The 22,574-nt window shown below is 34.0% G+C and overlaps 3 protein-coding genes across 5 annotated transcripts; 2 read left to right on the top strand and 1 right to left on the bottom strand.

The window, feature by feature from the left end:
• Positions 1–1,918: 1,918 nt before the first annotated feature.
• On the bottom strand, positions 1,919–6,173 carry LOC114380940 (mitochondrial inner membrane protease subunit 1-like). Its single transcript, XM_028340079.1, has 5 exons — positions 6,004–6,173; positions 4,216–4,385; positions 3,514–3,697; positions 2,429–2,535; positions 1,919–2,333 (listed from the first exon to the last, which is right to left on the bottom strand). Exons 1-5 carry the CDS (start codon positions 6,073–6,075, stop codon positions 2,252–2,254), a joined length of 615 nt encoding a protein of 204 aa, XP_028195880.1. The 5' UTR covers positions 6,076–6,173; the 3' UTR covers positions 1,919–2,251.
• Positions 6,174–8,046: 1,873 nt separating this feature from the next.
• On the top strand, positions 8,047–8,400 carry LOC114381725 (early nodulin-75-like). The gene has a single exon (XM_028340951.1). It carries the CDS (start codon positions 8,047–8,049, stop codon positions 8,398–8,400), a length of 354 nt encoding a protein of 117 aa, XP_028196752.1.
• LOC114382827 (structural maintenance of chromosomes protein 1-like) lies at positions 8,061–21,182 on the top strand. 3 transcript variants are annotated; one of them, XM_028342467.1, is made up of 19 exons: positions 8,061–8,457; positions 9,171–9,747; positions 10,397–10,633; positions 11,416–11,649; positions 12,059–12,297; positions 13,083–13,349; positions 13,470–13,740; positions 14,354–14,478; positions 15,468–15,577; positions 15,942–16,049; positions 16,119–16,258; positions 16,682–16,771; positions 16,851–17,059; positions 17,791–17,960; positions 18,223–18,332; positions 18,413–18,789; positions 19,980–20,231; positions 20,407–20,634; positions 20,723–21,182. In XM_028342467.1, the coding sequence occupies exons 2-19, from the start codon at positions 9,310–9,312 to the stop codon at positions 20,769–20,771; spliced, it is 3,654 nt and encodes a 1,217-aa protein (XP_028198268.1). In that variant the 5' UTR covers positions 8,061–8,457; positions 9,171–9,309; the 3' UTR covers positions 20,772–21,182. The 3 variants fall into 3 exon arrangements, 2 of the variants coding, with proteins under 2 accessions (XP_028198268.1, XP_028198267.1); XM_028342466.1 differs by lacking the exon at positions 8,061–8,457 and having other exon boundaries at positions 8,582–9,747; XR_003660295.1 differs by lacking the exons at positions 8,061–8,457; positions 20,407–20,634; positions 20,723–21,182 and adding an exon at positions 19,382–19,565 and having other exon boundaries at positions 8,579–9,747; positions 19,980–20,115.
• Positions 21,183–22,574: the final 1,392 nt, after the last annotated feature.

Genomic DNA, 22,574 nt, shown 5'->3' with positions numbered 1-22,574 from the left:
AGAAGATCAACCACTGACTTTTGTATCTTCTTAGAGAATTCCTTGGTTTCCTGGAAAGCCAAAAGACAGTAAGTAAGTCCTCAGCAGAAGCAGAATACAGGTCATTGACTTTTGTCTCTAGTGAAATTACATGGATTCGAAATTTATTCACTGATTTCAATTTCAGAATTCCCTTTGCTGCTGTCTACTGTGATAACCAAGCATCAATCCATATTTCTTCCAACCCCACTTTTCATGAGAAGACCAAACACTTAGAGATTGATCTACATTTTGTCAGGAAAAAGGTTTCTCAAGGAATTTTGAGGCTCATGCATGTCAGAAAGTACCACCAACTTGCAAATATTTTTACCAAAGCCTTACCCCGAAATACATTTCTTAATATCATTGTCAAGTTGGGTATTGATAACATCTTCCTCCCATCTTGAAGGGGGGGGGGGGGGGGTATTGGATCAAGGCGTCTAGTGCTACTTCTGCTATTCTGTTTCTAACTAGCTTCTATTTTTCGATTAATTCTATTATAATTCTATTTTGCTGTATTTAGTTATTTTCTTTTGTTTCTCCTCTTATATATGTGTGTATAGCTAATAACCACAGGAGATATAGTTTTTGTAATTTTTCCTGCAAGTTAATCAATATTGATTCTGAGTTTCCTGAGCATCCTTTATTTCTTTCTTCCTTCTTGCTTTTTTCTTTCCAAGTTATTACAAGGCTAATAACTTCAATTGTCATTCTAAATCCATTAAGAATTCTCAAAATCCAAGGGTCATTCTAAATTCATAAAGAATTCAATATACCGAGGTTCATTCTGAAACATTGAACACAACAAAGCACGGAGACAACATTCGAAACTCAAAAGTTTGTGTTGCGTGATCGATACGCTCTCTCTCTTGTATTTCAACTTTCTAGTGTTCCCGTTGTGGTCTCATGTCATATTATTATAAGGCTGTGTTTCCAATTGTTTTAATTTTCATTGTGTATATTCATGTTATTTAAGTTTTGTTGTGTTATGAGTAAATTTTAAAGTTCAGTCTTACTCAATTAAACGTAATGCTGACAATTAAATATTTTAATCTATAGTATAGGAATAAATTTATAACAACTTTTTTTTATCACGTTTAATATCATTAAAGAACTAATTTAATGACCCAGAATATGTAATAACATAACACGGTATTGGATACTATTTTAAAATATCAATTAAAGGTTTACTTTGTTTATTAAAATAAAATATATAAAATCATAAATATATATATAGGCATAACTAATTCAAAGCAATTAAAATTTAAAATTGAAAAAAATGATGGGTTAACTTTTAAAAGAAAAAAAATACAGAATTTATAAGTCACGCAATAATAAACTTAAATTTAAAGAAAAAAAAACATTATATCAGTTTATATTTGAGAACAAAAAGAACAAAATTTAATATAAAAAAGTAAAATTGAGCATAGGTGATAACTTTTTTAAAATTATATACATATATAAATAAAAAAGGAAAATGTCACAAAGAAACTTAATTAATTTAAAAAATATTTATAAGAGCACTTTGCGTATTAGAAAATGATAAATAAAAAATTGTCTTAATTTCAAGTGTGGATAAAAAAATGAGTATTTTTTTATTACGTTGGAATTTTACCAATTACCATAAACGTCTGTGAAGTGATAATCTATAGTCTCAACAGAGGATCCAAGAAATCAATTCCACCTTTGCAAGCATCATTCTAATGCAGGTCATTAACCATAAATTGTGACTTAAAAGTTTGTGCGTGTGATCCAGGTAAATTTTAGTTAAACGTTCTTTTTCACTCAACTGACTAAAGAGAACGGATATCAAGGATTATTCCCTAGAAAGACAATATGACAAGAAGTGAACACTCAGTCTAGGCACTAGGTCTTCACAAAATGAAAATATCTGAAAGCATTATTTCTAACAACGCAGCATCTTTTATTATCTTCCTCGACCATTAACAAAAAAAGACCAAAACTTGGTCAATTTTACAGCCAAATGAATAGAACAAAGGGCAGAGGAGTCCTTGCTAGAACTTAGCATACAATAATGTTGAACTCAAGCTTTAACACAGGCCGCAGCCAATTGCCTAGCATGCAGAGGACATCCACATAACACCATCATCCCATTGCAACAATTTAAAAATCATATTTTTTTATTCTTCAATCTGTGCTTCAAGGAAAATCCACAAGAAGAAACTAAGGCATGCGTAAAGTAAACTAGTTAGTGTTTCTTGGGAAAAATGTTTCAGGCTTTGTGACTCTTTGCCATCTCATCAACATCAAGTTCCACTTCCAGCACTGGTGTATCGTTTCGCATGCCGAAATCACTGGTTAAGGGGTAAAATATATCAACAATCAATTCAAAAGAGCATCCCCATTTTTTGTTCATGATAGTTTAGTTAGCCTAAGAAATTTAGTTCACCTGTTTTGTACACGGCCATGGTCTACAGCACTTCGCAGGCAATATATGACTCTGCCTACAATGTCTGTCATCTGAACTGGACCAAATGTTCGGCTATCCTTGGCTTCCTGCCATTTGGGTTGGGAGCATTAAACAATGAATTGTTCCTAGTGTTCTACAAGCAATTATAGAGGGAAAAGCATAGCAAAAATATTACAGCAGATTTACTAGCCTTTGTGGAAACATTCACTTTGAAGTTTAAAGATAATTTGGTCACTTAACAAAATTCCAAAGCTGTAAGAAAATCTATGAGGTTCAAATTAAGTATATCCCCAGTTCTCACTTAACCATACAGTGCTACATAGAAAATAATCAAATATTGAGAGTCTCACTAAAAATCGTTAGTGGGTGATTTCTTTTTCTTCTGTTAGAGGTGTTTTTTGTTTCTTCTACAGGTTACAACCATGGTTATTGTTTAGGAATAAGCAATTTTGGTATTACCAGAAAAATAAAAGTCATGAATGAATTAAAACATGGATTGAACATTTCCAATTGGGGAATCAAGTCAAACTTGCTAACATATACGACCTCTAGCCATATCATAAACTGAACTCCAAAAGTTGCTTGACTGAATTGCCATGATAAGCTACAGTCTTTCATTTTTATGTCTTAAAAAGAGGGTGTTTAACAGAAAAATAAGTTCGGATCCAGTCAATAGTGTCAGAATTGTTGACAAAAGTAAGTACGGGCTTACACTCCACTAAGTCAACAACAAACAACAAAAGTCTTACCTCATTAGGTTGAGTCACCTCTACTAACTCATCATATAAAATTATTTTAACCAATCAATCTATTGAGAGTCTATTTATCATTCTTCTGTAACAATCTAGTTATCAAATTAATCTTACACACTGATTTCAGAAAGTTTAAATGACTAAGAGTATGTAATCAACTTGAATACTTGTATATCAATGATAACTCATTGCTTGATAAATGATGTTTTAATCTAAAACTTTTACTATGACATTAATACAATAATATTGTTCAAATTGTGGCAGAGGTGCATAATGATCCACCTAGGGATAGCAAAGTTAGGCAGCTTTTACCTTGGCATTCAATTTTTCATTTTCAGCCTCTACCCAGCATTGATCCTTCTCAAGAATAAAGGGTTCATCCTTTTCATCAGTAGAAACCACTTCATAGCCTTCAATTGCAGTTAATCTTCTGAGTAGGTAGTTATCTGGCTTCTCAGGGTCCTTCATAACCACAACATCTCCTACAAAAACACTCCTGTCAAAGAACCCAGACTATCATAACAAAAATGGAGATGATAATACACTAAATAATAAGCTCCAGATGATATCTATTTCTATGCCATTCTGCTATTTTGGATGGACACAGCACCGAAATGATGTACTATTTAATGTTGTCAAGATAAAGTGGGTAAACTTAAATTGTGTTACACAGATGTTCAGTAGTGGCAGTGGATAAACTATAATTTAACAAGAAAAAAGATTTTCAAGAGTTCACTACGACAAATATATGATGGGCCAGATGTAAAAAAAGTGGGATCTATCTGAACAGACATTGAAAAGAAAATAAGTGACTGAAAGAGTTTGTAAGCAAGGGTTGCACAGCTATCCAAGAAGAAGATACAGCATACCGAGAGTCTAAGAAAGGCATATAAAGCAAATAGAAGCTTCTTATGTAAAACATGTATATTGAATCTCTAGCTTTAGAAGGCCAATATCAAACAACTAGCAATAACAGTCAATAGATTTGCACAAAAGGATAGTGTATGAAATTACGTTGGGTCTACAGCTGGTAATTTCCGAACAAGAGTTACTGCTTTTCCATCAATAGTAGGGGCCATCTCCTCTCCTTTATTCCAGAGCAAGTATGTCAGCTTTCCTAGAAAGAAGTTTTTCCAAACAGCATCATTTATCTCTCTGGCTGTGATTGGATCTCCTTTATTGTTCTGTTCACATTAAACATTGTATAGTAAAAATCATTTCAGAGGAGGGGATTTATAAGTGCTGACAATGTGATAAACAGTTATAGAAAACAGGAAAACCTTGCACTGGCACAGTTGTAGAACTTAAACTACAAGGAAAAATATTCCTATAAATGTCATTCTTTAGGATGAAATGATTGACAACCAATAGATTAGCCTTTTCAAGATAAAAGCGTAATCTTGGAAATCACATGCCCTCCAACGCCTCTTATCCAATGTTTCCCTTAATTTTCATAAAATAAGATAGAAATTGGTTTCCAAGCCACCAACACCTCTGTTAACACTGCATAAATTTAAAAGGGAGTGGAGAAGACCTATTGCTTGAACAATACCCAATGTACGGAAGAAAATAAATAAAACAAAAGGAGTTTTGTTTGAAAGGTTATGATTTCTTCTTATCCAAGGTAGTTTAGACATACAGTTAAACTTAGGACCTGTTGGATAAACTTCTCCATAAGCACTAATAGGAGAAGAAAATAGGAATGAAAAATTAGCTTTTGCATCAGCTAATTTGTAGAAGCTCTGACATATTTGCTTCCTCAAAAACTTATTTTTAACTTATGCATGAGCTAAATTTAGCTTATGGGGAAGCTTATTTCATTTTTCCTTCCTTCCTCATAAGTTTATCCAAACAAGCCCTTATTCACTTTGTTGTAATAAATAAAAGTTAAATTTCTCAGCTTAAATATTTCAGCCAGCATTCTATTGCTACGAGAACACCAAATATGATTTATTTCAAACTACACGGCTCCTGATTTGAGGACAAGCAAATTTTGTTCCATTCATTAATCTTTTTTCCCCAAATCTAATTAACATACAAGCTAGAGTGCCTATTGACAGAGAATTCAACAAGGTCTCATGTTGAGTAAGAACTTTTGAATGAACTAAGAGCAAAGATCTCATTGTAAATAAACAAGACAAGTTATTAGAACAAATTATGAGAAGGATCCTACCCTAGACCCAAATTACAGAACTTTCTCATCATCGTTACCATGCCGAACACTTAAACAGCAAAATAAACAGTTTTAAATGTACTTGCAATCATTAATTCCCACTAACAATTACAAAAAAACATCATTCTCGGAACGTACTCGTATGTTCCAAATGAGAGATTCTATCATCACACCCATACCGACTCGCATTCATTTACAAGTGATGATCTCCTTAACAACACAATGAAACAACCAGTTGCAAAATCCTCTAACACGACCATCGAGCATGATCTGGACTAGACTGAAAACATTAAAAACCAGAACCTAAACGAAAACATTACAAACACACTATGCAGAACACCATACCATTTGACAACGAAGCAAATTTCAATTTCAATTCTAATCTCTTTCGCTCTTCATAAAATCCAGATATTCCCACAAATGAAATTTCTCCACCAAATAATAAACAAGGGTAATAGCAAGCACACCGCTTTCTATTTTCCTTTTATTAAGCAGGAATCGCGCAAATTAAAAGTAGGAAAACTTTACAACAAATATAAACGACTACCATTGACAATTATCAGGAAGAATAAAATTACAATAAAAAAAGAAAAAAAAAGGGTGAGAGAGTAAAGGAAGGGAAGAAGAACCTTCACGGCGAGGGAAACGGAGTATCCGACCTTGTGGTGAAAGTAGCGAAACCATGTTGGTAGCGAAACCATTGTAGGGTGCAGCAGACACTGTTGTGTTTGTGTTTGTGTTTGTGTTTGTGTGTGTGAAGCAATACCCACCCTCTCCCCCCTTTTCTCCTTTATAATCTATGTTGAGAATAGAGAATAATATGATGTTTTTATATATACTTTTTTTATATTGATCCACAAATATTCTTATAACTACTCCCTTTAATCAACCCACAAATTTATAGAGGCACGGAATTGTAGTATTTTTAATTAAATAGATTCAAAAAATTAATTATCATATTGTTTATTAGTTAAAAATTGATCCAAAAGATTAGATAAATTTTGTATTTTTTTTCTAAGTAAATAAATAATTTGGTCTCCGACTTTTTATATCTGTATATTAGTTTTAACTTAATGAAAAATCTAAAGTAGTCCATATCTTTATCAAAATTTTGTAAAATAATCATTCATTAGTGAGATATGACAATTTTAGTACCATGTATGTAACTTAGCACTAAAGTATATATGTCGGGACACCAAAATCTCAAATCCCTTCCTCTCTTGAAGCTAATTTGGAAACAACTAATGCAGAGCAAACATTTCTTGATCAATCGACATCAAGTAGTGGGCAAGTTGCCATTGATGATGGGAATGATGATATTGATGCTCTCATTCAGCCATTTGAATCATTAGCTGCAGGTTCTGAAGCATCTGCAAGATACCTTCAAAGCCTTGGGGCATAACTCTAGGAATGGACCTCTGGAAATTCTTCCTTTCCAGCAATGGCCAACAAAGGTCCAAACATGAACTGGAAGGTTCATCTAGGAACACTATGGCTGCTCGAGGAAACGAAGCTCGCTCGCTTATTTTTTTCTTTTTCTTCTCTCTTTACATGTCTCGTAGTATTGTATGGATGTTCGTCGTCAAATATTTTTTTTTTGTTTTAATTTTTCATGTTATTTTCTTGTTGACTTCATCAAAATTATTTACGCCCCATGTCTCATTATATTTATATAATTATATCCAATTGTGGTTATTTTAATTTTTATATATTTTTTAAATGGTTCACTGTAACAATAATAAAAAATTTAAACACTAATTGAGATTGAATAAAAAATTATGATGCTTATATTTAGAAAAGATACAAAGTTTAAGGTGAATATTTATTTTTTAAGAGAAAATATATATCATTCAATTATAATTTATTATGTATAATAAATTTATTAACTTTTATAATAATTATTTTAAAAACCACACCAATTATAATTTTTAATTGATTGACCAGATAAAATTATTTTATATTCATCTAGTAACTAAAATAATTGGATGAATATAAAATAATTCAATGAATAGCTTCCTTGTACAAGTTCTGAAATTGGGCTGCATTTGGAAGGTTTGAGATCATGAAATTGGGGGCAAATGTTGTCTGAGCATAACAACATTGTGTTGAAAACACTCACCGGGGATAGTTTGGAGAAAAAAAGGAAAATGGATTCTCAATTTTGCCCATGTTAAAGAGAAAGCAATGGTCCCTCTGGTTCTTGAGAGATCGAGATGAGAGAAAGAAGGGAAATAGAGGGTTGTGTTTGATCTATGTTGTCACTTTTGTGTTGGTATTGGAGTTCATGTACTCAGGTCCATTGCGTAAAAAAGTGTAGCAATTTCTAACAATTTTTAGCTGCTAGAAAATGAGCTCTCTTTAAATAATTAAAATAAATACACATGGCATTAAAAAAAACATGTAACATAATAAAAGATTAAATTTTGTTTAAGAGCTAAAACTCAAAATTTTAAAAAATTCAAAAGACTAAAAACTTAATCACCTTTATAATACAACAATAGCTTAATTATACATTTGATTTAAAGTTCAATTTGATCTATTAATTATTAAAATGTTGAAGTTCTAAAAACGCATTAATTATAACCTTTCTGTAAAAAATTTCACGTTGACTTACAGTCAACCTCTTTCTTTTGCTTTCTCTAACCTTCTACCCTAAAAAACCACCCACAACCATGACTAGTACCGCCACCCATGACATTGCCAGCATCATACCGCAACCACGACACCGCCAACCTCCGCAAAGCCCAAACAAGCACCACCGCGCACCACCGCGCACCACCAGAAACCACCACAACCTCTGTGGACCCAAATCCACACTCAGCCCAAACAAGCACCATCAACCTCCGCAAAGATCCAAACTCCACGCATACCACCAACCACACAATCGCGCTCCATTGTCTGCGCACACCACCAACCACCACCGCACCCCCAGGAACCCAGATTTGCACCCACCACCCAAACCAAATCCACCAACCTCCGCACGCAACCTAAACCACAAGTCCAGATATGATGCATCCACCCCCTAAAACAATGAACCAAATTTGCTCCATTGTGAGCTTAAGTTGTGTTCACGAAGGGGATGGGTGGGTGTTGGGGTTGGAGAATTAGACGACGACAACCCATTTGCTTTTTTCCAATTTTTTTTTATGATTGTGCTCTAATTGTGTTGATTTGAGGTGATTAGGGTTCTGATTGTGTTGATTTGAGGTAGTCAGGGTTTTGAGTGTGTTAATTGGGGGATGGTTAGGTTCTGATTGAAATTGATTTAGGATAATCTATGGTTTTTTTAAATTATAATAGTTAAACTGGGGCTATTACGTGATCATATGAAAGTTAATTCTATTTTTAAGCCGTCACTATTTACAAATTTAACTCGCCCCAAATTAGAATTTAATGGTATAAGTTATAATTACCAAAGTTGTAGCTGGTGGACTATTTCGTGATCATATGAAAATGTTATTTTCTCATTCCCGGCAAACATTGGGAATTCTAGTTTGTTTCTTAAGCCCCTTTCATTCACAAAAGAAAAAGTTATAATTGAACGAAAATCACATGATTGTTACGTTTAAAGCCTAATTAAGCATTTTAATGAATGATTAACTAAATTAAATTTTAAATTATAATTGAAAGACCAAATATATAATTAAGTCTATAATCATAACAATAAGTCAATTATATGTTTTATTTTTTTGGTTGAGTGAGTATATCAAAGCCTCTTTCTATCGCGTTAAAGCTTTAAGTCATTCTTTCTCTACTGGCTACGTAACGACTAACGACGCACTCTACTCTCTCTTAGGGTTTCTTCTCCCGCCAATTTCCCCTCTCCCCCATTCAATTCCAAACCCTAACCTCACTCCACCCTTGCCGGAACCGCACCTTCGATTCGACCTAGGGTTTCACAGTTTCACTCCGAGCACGCACGCACGAACTTCACGATGCCGTCGCTACTCTCCCCGGGCAAAATCCACTGCCTCGAGGTGGAGAATTTCAAGTCCTACAAGGGCTTCCAAGTGATCGGTCCCTTCTACGACTTCACCGCCATCATTGGCCCCAACGGCGCCGGCAAGTCCAACCTCATGGACGCCATCAGCTTCGTCCTCGGCGTCCGCACCGGCCAGCTCCGTGGCGCGCAGCTCAAGGACCTCATCTACGCCTTCGACGACCGCGAGAAGGAGCAGAAAGGCCGCAGAGCTTTCGTCCGCCTCGTCTACCACCTCGCCAACTCCACCGAGATCAAGTTCACTCGCACCATCACCAGCGCCGGCGCCAGCGAGTACCGCATCGACGAATCCCTTGTCAATTGGGACACCTACAACAACAGACTTAAGTCCCTCGGCATTCTCGTCAAAGCTCGCAATTTCTTGGTCTTTCAGGTTCTGCTTCGCTTCTTTTCCCCTTTTTGTGCAATTAACTTTTGTTGAAGCTCTATTGTTTTACTTCTCCAAAAGCTTGAGGTGAATATAAGTTTCTATGGAGAGGCAGCGTTTTTTATATCCCTGAAAAATGCTAGAGTGGGATAGTTTCTATTGTTAGTTATTATACAGAGATAAATTCTCAAAAAATCATGACATTCATAATTCATAATTAACAGTAAAAAGTCATAATAGGGACCTTAAGCAAAACAAACAACTTAATATCAACAAAGGTCAAATACTAGTTTCTTAGATAGGAATCATCAATCATCATCTTTAAAATCTAAGCCTTCTTCTTTATCATTTTCACTCCTATTATAGTTGTACATTTCGTTTTGGAAATTGAAATCCCAAGAATATCCCCCTAAAAAAGCCCTAATTCTCTATTCAAAGGGATTTTCTGGAAACAACTCATAGTGCCACTATCCTGTCTGCTACAGACGCTATTTGGTCCACTACAGCTGTTACACTGAAATGCTCCGCTATGGTGGCCCTTGTAGCCGCTCCACTCTGGCACTAAAGCAATGCTATTTTAGACTCTGAACTGAAGTTTATCTAAGCATGGCCTATATCTGTTACAGGTGTCAATTGACAATGCTAAATTGTGCAGGGTGATGTGGAGTCTATTGCGTCGAAGAATCCCAAAGAGCTCACTGCACTGGTGGAACAGATATCCGGCTCTGACGAGTGCAAGAGGGACTATGAGCAGTTTGAGGAGGAAAAAGGTGCTGCTGAGGAAAAATCAGCGCTTGTTTATCAGAAAAAGAAGACTGTGGTTATGGAGAGAAAGCAGAAGAAAGAACAGAAGGAAGAAGCAGAGAAGCATCTCTGTCTGCAACAAGAACTGGTAATGGGATCTGTTTCAATTTATGTTTGTTTATGCTTGTTGTGTATGTGTGTAGGTGTAGGTTGCCTGTTGTTCCAATTGGCCTGTTTTAGTTTGATGTAGTTTCATTTGCTTTGTTTAGCTTTAATATTATATTTTTATTGTACTTTCTTCTGCCACATGACTAATTGGACCAAGGCAGGGTGGTACTTCTATTAACTATAAAAAGTAAAAAAAGTAAGAGTTTCACTTTCAGTTTTCCTATTACCCTTCTTACATCAACACTTCCACGACTTCACTGCTTTTCTGTGTTCTTCCTACCTCCATTGCTCCATTGACCTGGTTTGATAATTGATAGAGATTGTTGATTGAAAGTGGAACTTTCTCTTGAAGATCCAAAGGCTACTGACAAAAAATTATAGGTTCCGCTTTTAGTGACCTCTATGTGTCCCCTGTATCTGTTTCCCCTTCATTGGAATTGCTTAAGCTTTGCGTGGGTGTATAGTTTCTAATTTCTTTGATAAATAATCTTTCTACCTGAGTTTTCGACAACCCCTGCAGTGGTTGAAATTGGTGGCTAATTATATCACTATCAAGTACCTATAGATATTTTTTTTTATTTTCAACTGAAGAAAAAATATGATTACATTGCTGGACGACATTTCTACTTCATTTTCAACTAGGAGTCATGTGTGCTTCCTAGACCACCATTTCATGCATTTTCTCTCTTGATCTTGATCAGTCATCAGACTTATTTTGGCAGGTGACGTTTTCAAGTATCTCTTTGTTTTTTTCTCTTGCAGAAATCTATGAAGGGAGAACATTTCTTGTGGAAGTTGTTTAATATACACAACGATTATGCTGAAACAATTAAGGATCTTGAAGATGAGGAAAAAAGTCGTGAAGGTGTTGTTAAAGAACTAGAATACTTCGAAAGTGAAGCTAGTAAAAAGAAAAAAGAACAGGCCAAATATCTGAAAGAGATTGCACTACGTGAAAAGAGAATTGCTGAGAAAAGCAACAAGCTTGACAAGAGTGTAAGTGTTTTTTCTACATTTGCGGTGGGGTTATAGTTAAGATCATTGTCATCATACTATTATCAACTCCAGCCATTGAACTTTTTACTTAGGTCGATTCTATGTTCTACTCTTTGAACTTTGTTGCTTCTGGTCATATTTATTTTGAAGAAAACTGGGTTTAAAATTGCAATTTTAAGATTTGGAAAATGGTTTTGTTAATCTGTGAATAGCGTGGGTGGTAAAGATAGCAACTCCTTTAGACACAAAATAGAGATAAAAAGATTTGGGAGTACCTGAAAATCATCTAGCTAAAATCTTTTAGTTGTTCCCATAATCCTATCGTTGATTGTATTTGTTATGCTCTGAAATACGCTATACACTGAATAGTTTATGGGATTGTTTCTCTGGTTTTCCTCCCTCCTGGCAGCAACCTGAGCTTCTGAAGTTAAAGGAGGAAATGACTCGTATCACTTCAAAAATTAAAAAAGGGAAGAAAGAGCTTGATAAAAAAAAGGTTGAGCGAACGAAGCATGATGCTGATATAGCATTACTACAGAATGACATCCAGGATCTTACAGCCAAAATGGCAGACCTTCAGGAAAAGGGACGAGATGTTGATGACGAGCTTGATTTGCAAGGCAATGACTTGGAAGAATATTTTCGCATGTGAGTGTTTATTTGATGTAGATGTTTGCCAACTACTGCCTCTCTTTCTCTCTCTATACATACATACATATATATATATATATATATATATATATATATATATATATATATATATATATATATATACACATTTTTTTCCTTTTTTTAGGAAACAGAATACTTGCATTGTGCTCAGAGAAAACTTTAATGCTATCAAGTTTTGGCGTGCACTTAAAATCATGTCTGCCACTATACTGTGTACTCATGTTATTTGATTATTCCGATCTGTTGAGATAATTTGTGAGCTAGACTGTTAGGGATACAAGGTAAAACTATTTTGCTAATTCTGTATATTATTTTCTGTTACTTGAAGGAAAATCCTTTATTTTATGTGGGTTAAAATTGTGCATTAGTTGGATAATGTAGAAATGAAAAGGAAAAAGAAAACTAGTGTCATTAGCCAGAAGTTGGAACATTTACTCATGGTGATTTTGACTAATATCAGCCAATATTGTGTAGATGGTGTTGCTTGTATATGGTATTTCATTCAGTAACCAATTACCTCTCATTAGCAGTTTGTCCATGTGTTCTCAATTGGAACTTCCTTATTAGCAACAAAAATATTTTTTTCATAATTTGCTCTGAATTTCATCAATTCTGTCTTCTGGTAGCCTATTTGTTCTCCCTGAGCAGTTAAAAATTTATTTGTCAGTACTTTGTAGTTATCACTTATCATGCATGTTAACTTTTAATTTGTTATTACATTTTTCTGTTTTGGAATTTGTAATAATGATGTTGCATTACAGCAAAGAAGAAGCTGGGATGAAAACTGCAAAGCTTAGAGAGGAAAAGGAGCTTCTAGATAGGAAACTAAATGCTGATAGTGAAGCTCAAAAGAACTTGGAAGAAAATCTTCAACAGTTAAGAAACAGGGAGTCTGAACTGAATTCACAGGAAGAACAGATGCGAGCAAGGCTTGAAAAAATTCTTGATAATTCTGCAAAAAATAAAGTTGGCCTTGAAAACTTGAAAAAAGAACTACGCGTGATGCAGGACAAACATCGTGATTCCAAGTAATTCAACATGTTATTCAATGCTTTTTTAAAAAAAAAAAATTGTTAAAGCTTCCCACTGCGTTAAAGTACTTTGCCGATGCTATTTTTGTAATGGTGTGTGCTACTTTTGATCTGCAGGAAAAAATATGAAAATTTGAAGTTAAAAATTGGTGAATTAGAAAATCAACTACGTGAATTGAAGGCTGATAGATATGAGAATGAGAGAGATGTTAGGTTGTCTCAGGCTGTTGAGACTCTGAAACGCCTGTTTCAAGGAGTTCATGGTCGTATGACTGATCTTTGTAGGCCAACACAAAAGAAGTATAACCTAGCTGTTACCGTTGCTATGGGTAAATTTATGGATGCAGTCGTAGTTGATAATGAAAAGACCGGGAAGGAATGCATCAAGGTCCTAATAAGTTTTCCTAATATTTTTTTCCATTTTGCTTTATCCTTTTGATTTTATGATTACCAAGTTATCTTTTAGAACTCAGATTCTATTTAATGGTTTTTGTTGCTTTTGATTTGAATACCCTTTTTTGTCTCTAGTATTAGTGATTACACAGCATGAATAAATAAAAAGAAAAGAAGCCAAAGCAGCATTAATTGATACAAGATGTATATGCATAGGAACACTCCTTGAGCTCTGAAAAAAATACAAAAATAAAATAAAATTATTATGGACTTCCAAAATAGCAAAATGTCATGTGCTACATAAACCTTGTTAACTGAGGCCCAAGTATTAAGCTTGTTTGGTGCCTTCAAACTGGTGGACCTTCATTTTTTTGTCTTTTCATCCTTGATACTAGAATTCACTTTCTGCATCTGTCATTCCAGTGGAATTTATGTTATGTTTGACACGGCTCTTTGGTTGCACTGAACAGATTGCTATAAATATTCTTGATAGCTAGAATTTGGTGTTAAAATTGCAATTTTGCCTGTTTGAACATTGAAGCTCTATAATTGGTTTCATTTTGTTATATGTATTGATATTGATTGGAATATTTTTCTTTGCTTTTCAGTATTTAAAAGATCAGAGGCTTCCTCCCCAGACATTTATTCCTCTGGAATCAGTTCGGGTGAAGCCAATAATGGAAAGATTGCGCACATTAGGGGGTACAGCAAAACTGATTTTTGACGTGATTCAATATCCTTTTTTCTCCAGTGGCTACTTTGAAGAATTTGGTTCTGTTCGTGTTTGCAGATTTGTTATTTAAATTTGTGCTAATGAGTTTTCTTGATATTTACCTTCTGTAGATAGCTTGTCCATCATGACTTTATTGTTTTGAGTTTTGACTAATTTAAAAAATTAGCAATGTCTGACATTAACTACATTGCTTGAAAATTTCTGAATCTGGGAAGGCACAATGGTGATGGGTTGACCACCCATCAGTACACACATTACCTTTTTATGAACTCCAATTTTTTGTCCTGCCATTGTATAGTTATAAAATATTTTTTGCTTACATGCTTCCTGCTTTGAGGTCAATGGCGATGTGTGATCCATGTAGTTGACCTCACCAAGTGGAATAAGGTTGTTGTATGCTTCATACCGCGTTTGAATTGTATGATCAAAATCCTAAAGGAATGTGCAATCTCCTTCTCATGCAAATGGCTGTTTCTGTGGGTGGAGTAACCATGTCTGTCATTGTGATGCATTGAGCTGCTGTCATCTTAACATCATCAGAGTTTGCTTGTTACTGGGTTTTGGTAGTTTTTAACAGTTTGCTATTGTTACATTGTCCTCACCCTTCTTGTTGTGTATTGCTTTATGCTACAGCTTCTGTTGTCAGTGCTGTTTCCTGTAGCCCACTAAAATCAAAGCCTTTCCCTAATAGGATATATAATTATTTTTTTTCAGATTTGCAGATTTTTTTCAGTAGTTTCCTCTCATATCTCATCAAAATGCTATTTGACTTACTGTTGAATTAATGAATTTCTATAGTGACAGATGCATTCTTGGATTATAATTAGGTGGTCTATTAAGCATTGAGCATAAATCATTCTTGTACTTTCTCTTCTTTCCCTTCTCATGAATACCCCATCATAAAGTTTAATTTCATGCTTTTTGTCAAACCACTTAATTATACACATCTAAACTTAAGTGCTTTAAGCTTTTTGACTTAACTAGTGCAAGTTTGATCCCTCCTTGGAGAAGGCAATTCTCTTTGCTGTTGGGAATACTCTTGTTTGTGATGATCTTGAGGAGGCCAAAATTTTAAGCTGGAGCGGTGAGAGGTTTAAAGGTAAGAAGACCTTTTTTCTTTCTATTATCTACAGGTGCTTTACCTTCTTACTGACATGCCATTAGAGCTTAATGATAGTAGTTGGATGTTGTTCCATTTTGATCCCAATGTACTTTTCCCTCTGGCTTCTCATTCTCCTTAATTTTTTTGGCACCCAGTTTATAACTTTTACTTGACTCTGGTTTTTGCACGGTTTTTCTTTGTTTTTTGTAATTTTGTTTCTTATCTAACAAACCTTCTGGCTTCTGGAGAATCCTATTGTGTATTTATTATGCTTGTGATGCATTCCTGGTGCATTTAATACAATCATGCTTGTTAGATTGCAAATTAGTGAACATTGTTCTATGTAATTTGATTTGCTTAGTTGTAACTGTGGACGGAATTCTGTTGACAAAATCCGGCACAATGACTGGGGGCACTAGTGGTGGAATGGAAGCAAGGTCAAAACAGTGGGATGACAAGAAAATTGAAGGTTTTTATCATTTTTTTTAAAATTTAATTCAAAGCTTTTGCTCTTGCAATAATCATGTTGTTTTCTCAGGACTTAATAAAAAGAAAGAGCAGTATGAATCAGAATTGGAAGAGCTAGGATCAATAAGAGATATGCACCTTAAAGAGTCTGAAGCATCTGGAAAAATTAGTGGGCTTGAGAAGAAAATTCAATATGCTGAGATTGAAAAGGTACAATCAAACATGGAAGCTGCAAGTCTTTTAATTTCCAACTAGGATACAATAAATGACCAAGTAAAGCAGGGCTCATAGGATTTTTGGCTAGTTTATAAGTTCCACCCAAACTCTAGTAGCACAAACTTCATCCAATTGTTTATAAGTTTTTAGATTTGAAACTTAATAATTATAGGCATTAAAATATCAGCATTAATTAGCTGGAAGTAATTGGTCATATTCTGTTGGCTATAGTTTGTTTGTAGGCATGAGAAATCTAACTGGTCATATTCTGTCCTTGCAAAATTAGTTAAAATTGTATTTTTTGTGGTTTATTTTTGAAAACATGCTCCAATCAAATGCAAGCTAACATTAATTAAGGATTGTGTGTTTGAAGTTATTCCTTTTGTTCGTTTATTTTTATGCTTTTAATTTTGCCAGCGAAGCATTGAAGATAAACTTTCAAATTTGAGCCAAGAAAAAAAGACCATCAAAGAAAGAATTGAATGCATCAGTCCAGAACTGCAGAAGGTGGCATTTACATTTCCTTAGTTCATTTTAGCAATGTTCTTCTATATCTAACTGGTTACTTGGTGTTTATGCTCTGCAGTTAAATGATGCTGTTAACAAGAGCAATGCAGATGTACGTAAGCTTGAGAGGAGGATAAATGAAATTACTGATAGGATATACAGGGACTTCAGCAAGTCAGTTGGGGTTGCAAACATCCGTGAGTATGAAGAAAATCGACTCAAGGCTGCTCAAAGTATAGCAGAGGAGAGGCTGAACCTGAGTAGCCAACTTTCAAAATTAAAATATCAGTGTGTTCCTTCTCTTTTACTTTAATTACACCTTGTTATTTGTTAACATGACCAACATAATTTTACATGTGTGAATGCATTTATGAGCTTGCAAACAAATAATATGTATGTGCTTTGCTAGAAGTGTTTTAAATACCAACAACTAGTACATTATTGAAAGAGGAAAGAAGAAAACTACAATTGTTGAAGTTCAACCAAGTCTAGAATGCTAAGCTATCTTTTTTTTTTCTTTTAAAAAAACTAATTACTATATTATCTTGGGGATAGAAATACTAGTTGGAGGATTATGTGTTGGAGACTAGGTCTGTATATTTGTTTCACTGTTTAAGTGGGGGTGGTCAGCAAATGTCTAATACCTATTACCTATTTTGTTGTTAGGATCTATTTCACATTAGTAATTTTAGATTCATAACTCTTGCGGGTTGGTTCACGGTTCAAATCATGGATTATGTGGTAGAGAAGCCAAGAGTCAATTATGATGTACTGCATCAAAATTAGTTCTTCAACTGAAGCTTTTTGTTAAGTGATACGGAATATGGCCCTTGTTGCATATAGTGTTCTCACTTACCCGAAGTTTCTTGTACTGCATCTCCTTTTATGCCCAGAAGGTTTCCAATTACCCAAGAGAATTGATAAAGAGCAAAAAAAGAGAAGATACTTGGAGCTCAACTTCAAGTTATATTTGCCATCTAGCCATTGATTTGTTTGTATTTTTGGAAAATATTCTACAGGTTGGAGTATGAACAAAATCGGGATATGACTTCACGAATTCAAGAATTGGAAGCTTCTCTTGGCACTTTAGAGAAAGATTTAAAACGTGTACAGGACAGAGAGGCTGCAGCAAAGTTAGCAGCTGAGAATGCTACAGAAGAGATTAATCAGCTTAAGGAGGAAGCTAAAGGTATATTTGGTGCAACCTGTGTTGGCTGTATGATATTGATAGAATACCATGTGACAGTTGTTTTTCGTTGGATTTGCTATCTTTTTTTTCCCCTTGTGGATTTGGGGTGTTATTGGGGTGAAAGCTTGGTTATCTGGGTAGTCCTTTGCTGTTTGCTATTTGAAATTGATGGGAACACAGACCCACTATTACTTCAATTTGTTGTTTATTTTTTCTTCCATGGAAATCTTATTCTTTCTCTGTTCTCTTTTTACTCTTGTAGAGTGGAAATCAAAGTCAGAAGATTGTGAAAAGGAAATCCAAGAGTGGAAGAAGAAAGCTTCTGCAGCCACAACAAACATATCCAAACTTAATCGTCTGATACACTCTAAGGTTAGATGAGTACAGTTCTTGTCTCTTGTGTAACTTGCACGACATAATATAGATAGCCAACATCTTTATTGTCTTTACAGGAGGCACAGATTGATCAGTTGAATGTGCAAAAGCAGGAGATATTAGAAAAGTGTGAACTAGAACAGATTAGCCTCCCAGTCATACTGGATCCTATGGATACTGATATCTCAGTTCCAGGTCCATCTTTTGACTTTCATCAACTAAATAGGGCACTGAAAGATAGGAGACACTCAGATAGGGATAAAATTGAGGTAGAGTTTAAGCAAAAAATGGATGCCTTGATATCTGAAATTGAAAGAACTGCACCAAATTTGAAGGCATTAGACCAATATGAAGCTCTGCTAGAAAAAGAGAGAGTTGTAACTGAAGAGTTTGAAGCTGTCAGGAAAGAGGAGAGGGAAAAAACACAGAGATTCAATGAGGTTAAGCAGAGAAGGTACAAGCTATTTTTGTTTCATTTGCCATTACTTGTATTTTGTATAACATTAGTACCTAGCCAATAGTTTATAGTGTGCATGGTTTAGGTGGACACATTAAGGAATCTTAAAATTACATCAGAAAACATGCAAAGAAAAAATGAAATGACTAGTTGTTTGTATAAGTGAGGAGTGGTTTTTAATGCCCTGTTTGGTAGAGGAGAAAATAGGGTGGATGAAAATAAAAAAAGGATGAATGGAAATAAGTGAGAAATAAAGTGAAAATTAAAGGTGTTTGGTTAGAAGAGAAATAGAGAAGAGATGAGGAGAGACATGGAGAAATTAGTGGATATAAGTGAGAAATATTATACTGTCACAACAATTATATTAATTTCTCTCTAAGTCTCACCTACCAAACACCAACCCATTTCCTTCTACTAAAAGTTATTTCCTTCCTTCGTACCAAACAAGGCGTAACAGATGATGCTATACTAAATTGTGTAATTTATCAAATTTGAGTAAATGCTGTAATGTGCTACTCCACACACATATTTGTGTGCTTTACTCTTTTCGTTTTCAATTATTTTCATTCTAGATAATATCTTGCTGCAGGGGCTGCCTCACAAGTCACAATCTACTATGCCACTATAGCATTTTGGGGGTGGTCACCCATTCACTGGCTTCCACCATTTACTATTTTGGCATCACATCATAGAATTCAGAAGAACCTTTATGATCCCTCAGAACTGTGATAGTAACATCAACATCCTTTAAGATCCAATTTGAAATTGTGATGGTAACTTTACAAAAAATCCACAAAATATGATCTTATGTTAAAAGATTCCTAATAAAAAAGGTCAATCAGCTCCTGGTCGACTTGATTATTTGATAATTTCACTGAAGGGGTTGTGGAAAAGTTTCTGCTGAAAATGTATTGCCCTACATTTCCCCTTACGAATCTCTCTAATTCTGAAAACTATGACCTTATGTCATCCCCCCACCCAACACACACACACACACAAAAAAGAAGAAAAAGTTGACATGCTTTCCTTATTTGACTTCTATGTGTATCTTTGATTTCTAGTTACTTATTGTTCATATTGAGATATATGGGAGTTTTCTTTGCCGTCTGTTTTGGAGCTTGTTTTGAATAGATAATTGTTGTATCTTATCTGTCCTCTGAGGAAGCCAAAGTTTGTGTTGGATGCAGGTACCACTTGTTCATGGATGCTTTCACCCATATATCTGGTAATATAGATAAAATTTACAAACAACTTACAAAGAGCAACACGCATCCACTGGGTGGAACAGCATACCTAAACTTGGAAAATGATGATGATCCCTTTCTACATGGCATCAAGTACACTGCTATGCCCCCAACAAAGCGCTTCCGTGATATGGAGCAGCTATCTGGTGGGGAAAAGACAGTTGCTGCACTTGCATTGCTATTCTCCATCCATAGGTAGTTGTTTGTACTAATATTAGAACAAGAATATTTTGTAACTACTCTGAATTTGTGTTTAATAACACAAATTCATCTAATATACTGACACATCTTACATAAGCCTAAAACTATTTTGCTGATATCTGATCTTCATGTTCCATTAACATGGTTCCCTACTTGCTTCTTGTTTCAGTTATAAGCCTTCACCATTCTTTATATTGGACGAAGTTGATGCTGCATTGGACAACTTGAATGTTGCCAAGGTTGCTGGCTTTATTCGTTCAAAATCTTGTGAAGGAGCAAGGACTAGTCAGGATGCTGATGGTGGAAATGGTTTTCAGAGTATAGTGATATCACTGAAAGACACCTTTTATGACAAAGCCGAAGCATTAGTTGGGGTTTACAGAGACTCTGAAAGAGGGTAAATTTCTTGATATCATTAATTGATTTAAATAGTATGTTTATGGCACTAGCTCAGTGTATTGACCTGGTTTACTTGGAATTTGCAGCTGTTCGAGAACTCTCACATTTGATTTGACTAAATACCGAGAGTTCTAAAATTCATCCACAAGGTACAGTTGATAAGCCGCCTGTTATATGTACCGCATTCAGAGGTTGGTTGCATTTTTATTTCTTGTCTGGAGGTGGCCAAACTAATGTGAATCCTTCTTTTCACCCCTCTTCAATTTCTTGTGTTTTAAGTTACCAGTTGGGTTCTTTTTAAAAACTATTGTAAATAGGATTTCCTCAGATTATGTAGAATACAGTAGCTAGATGTCCAAACGTTCGTTCTTGAATTATATTTTATTCATTTAACTTTTTCTCTGGCTTGACTATTACTTTCTTGCATGTGATGCATAGCCCTAAAGCTCAAATAGGCATAAGGATTGAAGCATCTTTATGAACTAAATGAAAGAAGAGGCCAAGTTTGTCAAGTAATTTGCAAAGAAACAATTGTTGAATTGTCAACCTAAAGTAGTGGCCTTGTTTATCACTTGTACGAATTCTTTGCTTATTATGTTTGATTTTTAGAAAATGATATTTGACAATATGATAATTAACTAATTAAACTCGTGCTGTTGGTCAAGTGGATACTAATCCTTTGATTATATTTTTTGCTTTCGTCACTTCTTTAGTTGAAGAGAACTATAATTAGAAAATTCTATCATCCAATTTATATATTTTGTTTCCCAAGCAGACTGATTGATTAGGAGAGTTTGTACCACAAAATTCTGATTGGTGTTTATGTTAAATTTTAGTGTAAAATGTTTTTTTTTTCTTCATTGATTTTTGAATTTTGTTTATGGTTTAACTTTTTGGTTACAATTTTTTATTCACATAATATTATCTTATGTTTATCTTTTTTCTTATATTATCGTAAAAGAAATTATATAAATAAACCTTACAAATACAGTTTAACGCTGACACTAACATTTATAAATTGAACGGTACCAACAACTGGTTAGTTCGTGGTATATGTTATTATTTTCTTTAAATAAGTCTTACATTGGAATCTATAAGAAAAAAAAATCTATGAAAAAGCTAGTCCCAGGATCAGCTGACATTTATATAGTATAACGTTTCTTTTATTTCTGATGTATAAAGAAAAATATAGTTTAACATTTCGTACGTGCATACCGTGCTGGTCAAAATTAGGAAGGTTAATGCCTACCTGATAGGTGCACGGTTGAAATCATCATATTCATTCTTTTCTTGCCTAATTCTATTATTTTATTTTATTTTATTTTTTAATTTATAAAAAATACACTATTTTATTTAATTATAGTAACATAGACACTTATAACACGTATACATATTTTGATTAAATTAATCAATTAAAACATTAAATCTTAAATAGATATTGGTTTATAATTATGGCAATTTTTTTTAACATCACGTGTTTTCAATATCACTTTTTAATTTATATAACACAATATATTCTAATTCAAAATTTTCAAATTTCAAAATCGCTTAAGATTTATATCAATTTCGTGACATAAATATATTACTGGGAATTTATATATAAGTTGACAATTAATCTATTTTTATGATTGATCATTGGTAATTTGAACATTTTAAAATGCATAATTAATGTGATTATTGTAATATATTATTATTATATATATATATATAAAATTAAAATAACATATATTTTATTCCGAATTTCAAATTTATAATGGATTCAAATTGAAAAAAAAAATCATTAAATTTATGATAATTTTGTGACAAAAATATATTATAGGATGATAATCTCGCATTACTATCTTTGAAAATTTAAATAAGTTAACATATGAAAATCAAACTCTTTTGAAATGTATAATTAAACTAATTATTACATATATTATTTATTATTATATTATT

Source organism: Glycine soja, chromosome 13, assembly GCF_004193775.1.
Source record: "Glycine soja cultivar W05 chromosome 13, ASM419377v2, whole genome shotgun sequence".
Taxonomy (NCBI): domain Eukaryota; kingdom Viridiplantae; phylum Streptophyta; class Magnoliopsida; order Fabales; family Fabaceae; genus Glycine; species Glycine soja.
The sequence above is the reverse complement of the archived record's forward strand: the minus strand, read 5'-3'. Positions and strand labels throughout refer to the sequence as shown.